This window comes from Lycium ferocissimum, chromosome 2, assembly GCF_029784015.1.
Source record: "Lycium ferocissimum isolate CSIRO_LF1 chromosome 2, AGI_CSIRO_Lferr_CH_V1, whole genome shotgun sequence".
Taxonomy (NCBI): Eukaryota; Viridiplantae; Streptophyta; class Magnoliopsida; order Solanales; family Solanaceae; genus Lycium; species Lycium ferocissimum.
This window is the reverse complement of record NC_081343.1, coordinates 4,641,168-4,649,482: the sequence shown is the minus strand read 5'-3', so window position 1 is coordinate 4,649,482 and position 8,315 is coordinate 4,641,168. Positions and strand designations below refer to the sequence as shown.

Here is an 8,315-nt window from a genome sequence, read left to right as displayed (position 1 = left end):
AGTTTATACCGCATCACTTTTAAAATTTTACTTGAATTTTAATTATATTCTCTTATACATATTACTTCTTCAAGAATTACGATTGATTAAAATAATAATTTCCTACCATACTGAACCTTCATTTATTACAAATCAAATTAAAACAAATAAATTGTCAAGCTTCTGAAAAATCCTAAGTGCTTATTATTATTTTTCCAGAGAAAAGCTTATTTTAGAGTCTATTTGACCAAGCATTTAGGGAAGTAATTTTTTCCCTAAATAACTTACCTTGGTCATGCACAAATTGCTGATGAAATATTGCAAAATTACTTTTGAAATTGATTAGCCAAATATAAACTGTGATTATCCAAGAATATTTTTGTGACGCCCATTTAATTTGTACAATTTTTTAGCAAAGTGGTTTATGATTTTGCCTCCCTGCTATTAATTATAGAACTTAACATCTGTATGTAAAAGTAAGCAGTTAGAGAGAGATATTCCTAGGCTGACATATACTATAAAGTATAAACACTGACCAGAAATATATTGCAACTGTTCGGAGTTCAGAACAACTTTTCAGCATTTGAAGAAACAAGATTGACTAAACAACCAGATGAAGTTTAATACATTTAAAATAACCATTTGCTTCTAGTTGATCATTCGGCAAACACATTTAAAATGTATCTCCTGTCATACAGGTAGTATTTGAAAGGATATTTGCCGCCAGGTTTTGGCCTGCCAGAAGACTTAACCCTTGAGACATCCATGGTCATTTGCAACTCCTAATCATCTTCCCTTTCAGGTGGAAGACCGCAAGGTAAAAGCATTTTCTGTACAAGCACAGATGGAGTTATGAGTTGACATAATGCATCCACACCAGAGATAAAGAAATGCAATATAAATTTGCCCTATCTTGCGCGAAATGGATGAGAACACGACAAGTTGTCAACTAGCCCTGAATTATTTACCTTTATTTTCTTCTTTAAGGTAGGGGTGTGTGGAGGAGAAGAGGGGGGTGGGGGGTGGGGGCAATGGGGAGCGAAACAGATAGGAAAACAAATTTGAAACAACAATAGCATGCGGTTGACATTCCAGAATTCGAATTTGCAAATATTGCAGCTTGATTCACCGCTCAGTAATATTTAACTTAGCAGCGGTACCCAATGGCTACTGAGCTTAACAAGAGTTACCATTATAACTGGAGGTAACAGCTCACTATAACTGCAGTATTTTCACCAGAGTTCAGATTTTACCTTTAAATTCATAAGAAAATTGAAGCCACATCAATATTTAAAAACACAAGAGAAGGGAGGTTATTCTCTTGATTGTGCAGAAAACTTCTCATCAAGAAGTAATTGCCACCTTATCTAGCCGCAAAAAAATCATGTTACCTTCCATTTGTCTGCTCACGACATCTCTAGCGAAAAGTTCTATTACCCTTTAAAAACAGAGCATACTGAAGAGGTATGCTGCATAACCAACACTGTTGATAAGACAGTGCATAGAAAATATACCACATAACACATCACAACACAAGGCCTACTTCTATCATATTTCTGTTGCCGAAGTCTAGTTCCTTCCTATTCACTTTGATGCTTCACTCATCACTTGACTTAGGTAGTTTTGTTTAACCTTTCACTCCCTCAAAATAGTGTAGCATTGGTACATGCTTTACTTATTATCTCATAAACCAAGTACTTTGGAACTTCTGTTTGCGTGGCAAAAGAAGGGTTTGTCTAAATCCTCCTTCAAAATGTAGAACATTATCCCTGTTGCGGCGGTGGATCATATGGAAGGAAAGAAATACTAGAGTTTTTGAAAAACACAGTTAATCGTAAGAACAAATGTATATTTTTGCTCAACTCTTGATGCAACATGGCATCAGTCAATATTTGGGTGCTGGATGCCATGATTGATTTTCTTAGTCTTCACTCTATAAATACATCTTTTTTGGTATATACTTTCCCGGTGGTCTTCACTGGCTTACATCAATGACATACATACATTTTCAAAAAACAATACTAGGTATATTCATCATGAACATGCATTTATCCACCTCCTATTGATGACACATTGGATTGGTCTAAACTTTAAAGCAATTTAATACATCAAACATTTAAAACTCCCGAAGTAAGCTTTCAGGTGCACACGCAACTGAAGTTCTAGCAAAAATAGAACTCTTCTATCCCATTTTATATAATCCCTCCATTTCATTTTATATGATGGTGTTTTACTGGAAACCAACTTTAAGAAAGAATGACTTCTGGCACATTCAAATAGTACTCTTAGGGATCGTTTGGCTGGAAACAAGTTATCCCAGGATAACTTATCCTGGGATTAGTTATTTCACCCTCCCACAGGGATAAAATAAAACTACAATCCTGGGATAATTATACTGCGATTTTATCCCAACCAAATGTGAGATAAACTCATCTCAAATATAATCCGGGGATTATCTATCCTTATCCCTCGTACCAAACGAGCCCTTAGAACTTGTTTCCTGATATTTCTATGACTGTAAAAGTATGTCATTAAGGTAAATTGAAAAGTCTCAAGTTAAAGAGTTTCCAAAATATAAAAAGGTCAAATTCTTCTAGGAACCAATTAAAAAGGAAAGGAAATCATATAAAATGTTACAAAGGGAGTAATAATTTTTGGATAAGTCAAACATTTTTTAACACTCTGGAGAGTCGATCAGTTTTTCGAAGACCTTTACTACAATTTTTTCAAATATTTTTTATATTTACAGTCAGATAAAGTTGTTATTATATTACTTTTTATATAGTTGCTAAATAAGTAAATGTTGTTTCTTCTAATTTAAGAATAGAAGTTTAGATTTCACTCTATTAGACGTAGTAATTTTCCTACTCCATGCTCTGTCAATTCTTTTCAAACATTGAAAGCAGTAAATTAGACAACCATGCATAGTCTGCATTATTACAGAATAAATTGAAACATGCACATTTGAGTAAGCCAGATATGGGCTGACCTTATAGAATCTTTCTTATGCTTCAGGTATACACTTACTAAGTACTTACTAGCCTTGAACAAGTTTTGGTCACTAGAGAATTTTCTCTAGTAAAATTAAAAGCGGCAACCCTCACGCTGATGGCCCAGTGGGTGGATTAATAAGAAAGTACGTGCCCAGAAGCAAATCCGGAATTTAAACTGCATTGAACCTCTTACATTTTTAGTATTATCGGTTTAGACCTAAGATTTGTTGCAATCATAGTGAAATTTTCCACATAAATTTGTACTCAACGTTGAAAGTACTGGGTTCAAATAAAGCAGATGTTATAGGGTTGTGTCCGCCTCTGTATGTGCCCCCAGCCTTGATGAAAGAAGTAGGCCTCATCCAGCTCTAGTCCTGTGTGTAGCCAGAATGTACCACAAGGCAGTGAGACCTAAACTAGTGCAGGAACATCTTCAAGTGAATGGGCAAATACTGACTAAGAGAGGCTTTCAACCTGACTATTACCTAATAGGCATCCAATGTAAGCTAGCATAATGATTGATAAAGTTGCCACAGTAAATCCTTGCTTACTTTAAGGATCTTAGCAAGTCCACCCTCACAAATCTACATGTTTGTGGTAAAACTAGATGGAACCTCCTCTACTTTTTAAGCCACAAAATTGCTTGAACTAGTGCCACTAAAGGCCTCCAGTTCCTGTCTCAAAGGCATAAGAAGCACCAAAACTATATCTGCAGCATCTGGAGCAACACCAGAACTTTCTACCCCTTGCACGATATTATCAAGCAATTTTACTGTTGATTTGCCTCAAACCATAATGTCTACGTACACTGTTCTCCAAATAATCCAACTATTTCCCTTTCAAATAGACTAAAATTTTATAAGAACTATCAAGTGACAAAAACCTGAAGAATCCATCAATCCAAAAAAGAGAAGAAAAGAAATCTTTAATGGCCTTAAATGATTGCACTCCACCTATTACAACATTTTGGCACCCTTTTGACCCTTTCCTGATGTTTTACAATATTCAACCTTCTTAATTTCTACGAATGCTTGTTGTATAAATTCCCTGCCTGTCATTGGCGATCCGAGTAACATCTATAACAAGTGGTCTTCACAGGAAGGTTCATGAAAGCACACCTTGTTTATTTAGCTAGTATTTCTTCTGATCTTTCAGTTAAGCTCAAAGCTCAAAAATTTGGAACCTTTGACCTCACTCTCTCTGGATAGAATCGATCTAGTTACAATTAGGTTTGCCATTATAATATTAACAGAGAGTCCAAATGGAGCTTAACAGTGAGCAGGAAGCCAGACCCCTCTTCTAGTTCCATCTAGTTTAGACTTTTTTAAGACGTCAGCCCTTCAAATTTGGACTAATGGACCCGTTTTGGCGGCTCTCAGAAAGTACTTTTCTTAGAAAGAGGAACTCATCAAATTGGGAGGATAAATTTTAGAAACAAAGACAGGAGAACAGATATTCTTCATTTTCTTTTGAACAAACATTGACTTACTTCCTTTTTCTTTTGGAAACAGGTAAAATACAAACATTGACATAATACTTTCAATGTGTCTTTTCTTCACCTGCTACTTCTGGGTTTCTCTTTTGCTTTTCTCTCCTACTCCATATTTACTAAAGCAATCGGATGAGATTGAACAACAAACTGATTATTTTTGTGGTTGATTAACTGAAAATGAAAATCAAGTTTGCATTGAAGGAATCTTTCAGTGACCTTGTTTTAATTACATGATATCTAATCTGAGCCATCAGATTAATAATGTTGTTATTGTATATTGGAGATTTAATTACTAACTTCAACTGCACTTTGATGTTAATATCTGCAATTAGATGTTAATAGTACTAAGTCCAGATATGTTAGGTAATTTTGGTATTTATGGTAATAGCACTGCACTTCATAGAAGTGTATTTCGCTTCTCACTTTTTGACTAAAGGCCCATAGGCATAGTCATTTGTTTATGATACTACTGTCAGCCAGTTGACATAACATCATGAAACACTGAACCAAAAGCTCACTGAAAATTCTCTATGGAGAATCAATGGTGCACCAAAGTAGCCACAACAGCTCATGGCAGGGGAGTTCGGAAGCATATTAGAGGGTGCTGGAATAACTTTGAGGCAGATATGGGCTTCATATTGGTAATGAAAGGAAAATAAAGTTTTGGGAAGATGCATGGTTGGGCCACACTCCTCTTAAAGAGCAATTCTCGGATATTTTTAGAATATCAACTCAGCACAATGTAGTAACTGCAGAAGTTTATTCAACACAAGGTTGGAATCTCTTTCTTAGAAGGAATGTAAATGATTGGGAAATAGAACGAGTATGTCTTTTTCTTCAGCTCCTAAGCAACATAGAGTTGGACTGCAACAAAACAGATTCTATCAGTTGAAAGGGGCATCCCAAAGGTCTCTCTACTGTCAGAAGCTGTTACAGAAGCTGTTACAGGAAACTGGTATCAAGTAACAACAGGGGTTTTTGGCCTTGGCAAAAAATTTGGCTTAGCAAGGCCCCTTTGAAGGTCTCTAGCTTCTCTTGGATTGTGGCTAGAAGGGCTTGTCTCACTCATTCCAACCTCCAACAGAGGAAAATTCAGCTTTGCAGTAGGTGCCACATGTGTGAAGAACAATATGAAGATGTAGGCCACCTCCTTTTGCACTGTAGAGTTACTACTCAGATGTGGGAGCATGTTTCTGTCAATCTTACACATGTCCTGGTCCATGCCAAAATCCACGAGGGAGCTACTGCAATGGTGGAACAAAGAAGGAATGTACAAGATTTCGAATACCATCCCTCAAGCTATATGGTGGACGGTTTGGCTTGAAAGAAACGAAAGAATTTTTGAAGACCATAGGAAAAATTTGCAGTTCTTAAACAAAGATGTCTTTTTTTGGCTAGCTTTTTGGTGTAACCTGATTATTGTACAGGATGTGGATGCAATTTTAGATATAATTCAGGATCTGCAAGATCTGTAGTTAGGTTTTATTGCACTGGCTTAGTGCAAGCTTTTTGTATACGCCGGTTTACGGCCTGTTTATGAAATGAAATACATTTACTTCATTTAAAAAAAATAAAAATAAAAAGCATGTGCTCTTAGTATTAATCAAGGTTCCAGCATCAACTCCAACACTATGTTCAATCAGTTCTGGAAATCCAACTAAAACACACAAGATTGACAAAATCCATTGATCACTTTATTACGTGCCCATTTACCTTTATCAGATAAACCCTTCTTTTGAGATTTTGGCAAAAGATGCATTGTTCACTGTTTGACTTCAGAAATAGAATTCAACTTATATGAAATAAAATCAGTTTATTGAACGACAAATGGATGGTGCTTGGTTAATAGCTGTTCTTTTAGTGGTAGGTAACGTATTAGACTACAATATGGCAGCTCGAAGCACCGTAATGCATCTTTTTGCGACTAATTCCGTTCCAAACAAATCTATACTAAAAGAATTGTCAGTCGATTCAAACATCAAACTCAACAGTAAGAACCACGAAACCCACAGCAAAAACACAAAACCAGAAACACTATAAAATGCAAACCTGCATAAAGTTGTAGCGTTCCCTTCCGATGGATTCATTTTCTGCTATGGCAAAATAAGCCAACATTGGATAGTGGCCGACATATGACGCGTAGCTATCACGTTGAATGTTTACTGCCCATTCACTACGCCAAAAGAAATAGTTAAATTTAGACAGTTACTATTACAATAATAACTAATTGGGATAATTACAGCCCAATGCCTTTGGGTGATCTAATTTAAAACATAGTCAACAAATATATAGGTATTGTAATATTTATACTTAAATATGCATATAATATACATAAACTATGTGTATAATACACATAAATACCATCCGTATAATGTACATATCAGTGTATTGGTTTTGTATATTTGGGCTAGCACCAGTAAATAAGTTTGGCCGAAGGTACATATGCGTTAGTTTCCCTAATTAATTTAACAAAAGAAAAGAACGAAAACGCGTCATTGTCGATAAATAAAAGAAGATATACATATATGTAAAATAAAGGAAAAGAGGGAAACAAACAATCTAGTCAAGTCGGCATGTCCAGTTCCAACATATTTAGCTTGCAAGTGCTCAAGCTGCGAGTTGATATTGAACCTGTCACTTGCCTACACCCAATTAACAAAACAAACAGTAAATAGTTGGGGTTCTCGATGGAAGAAACAGACTTCAGGGTTTTAAAAGAAATTTTAGTTTTTCAATTAGTAGCAGATATGTGTGTGTGTGTGTATGATCTGAACTACAAAAATTGAACTCAGGAATTTCTTCATACCTGCATCTTTTCAGAAACCAACTGAGAGAAAAGGGGAAATCGAGAAGCAGTTGTGTTATATGGAAGATTACAAAACAGGGTCAGGATTATTGACATGCCTGTACGAAATGTATTCCTGTCTAATGGGCCGGGCTGGCCCGAGACTGACCAGGTCCAAACCGGTAGTGGCCTGGCCCGGACCAGCCCACAACCCGGCGGGCTCCAATTTTTATGACACAGTCCCTTGACAGGTAGTGATTGTTTGGTAGGTAGCTAAAATTATCTCAGAATTATAATCTTGGGATTAATTTATCCCGCCTTTTGAGATTATTTTATCCCAAATAATCCCAACCTTAGTGGGATAAGGTGGGATATCCCATCTTCGGATTATCTTCATTTTGTATGTGTTTGATAGTAGGATAAATTTGGACCGATAAATTTATACCTCCTACCAAACAAGTTACAAAAAATTAGTGCTGGGATATTCCAACCTATACCATGCACCAAACGACCCCGTATAGTACAAATTGCTAGCACTTTAGTTTCTTCCAGATAAGGAACTTTAAAAAAATGTACGCACAATTAATTGTGTAAACCTGATAATGCGAGAAAATCATCAAAATGATCCTAAATGTACAAGCTTTGGCTCCATTTGATCCTTAATATATAGGCATAAGTCATTGACGGGCCTTTAAAGTTATCCATAGGTTCCACTTAGACACCTCAACTCAAACTTGTACTTATTGAACACCTCCACCACTCCGGATTTGAACCACTTAAATACCTTTTTGACAACTAGCTAAAATTATAAAGTGTGTGTATTGAACTGGCAATGACATGCCAGAATGTCTAATTAGAAGATGACATGTGGCATTTGGGCCACAATAATAATTAAAGGATGAATTATGAGAAAAGAAAAAAAGAAAAACTAATTAATTTTTTAAAAAAAAAAAAAAAACTATTTTCATTTTGCCCACCTTTCTTTTCGTTTGCCCGCCACGACCCAAACCGGAACCCGGCGACGGCACTGCCTACCTACCGATTACCACTAATCATGCTATCATAT

General features: G+C 36.0%; 1 protein-coding gene across 1 annotated transcript; it reads right to left on the bottom strand.

Annotated features, from left to right (window-relative positions):
- Nucleotides 1-497: 497 nt before the first annotated feature.
- LOC132032980 (uncharacterized protein At4g14342-like) lies at nt 498-7,438 on the bottom strand. The gene is made up of 4 exons (XM_059422813.1): nt 7,271-7,438; nt 7,021-7,106; nt 6,514-6,637; nt 498-809 (listed from the first exon to the last, which is right to left on the bottom strand). Exons 1-4 carry the CDS (start codon nt 7,364-7,366, stop codon nt 762-764), a joined length of 354 nt encoding a protein of 117 aa, XP_059278796.1. The 5' UTR covers nt 7,367-7,438; the 3' UTR covers nt 498-761.
- Nucleotides 7,439-8,315: the final 877 nt, after the last annotated feature.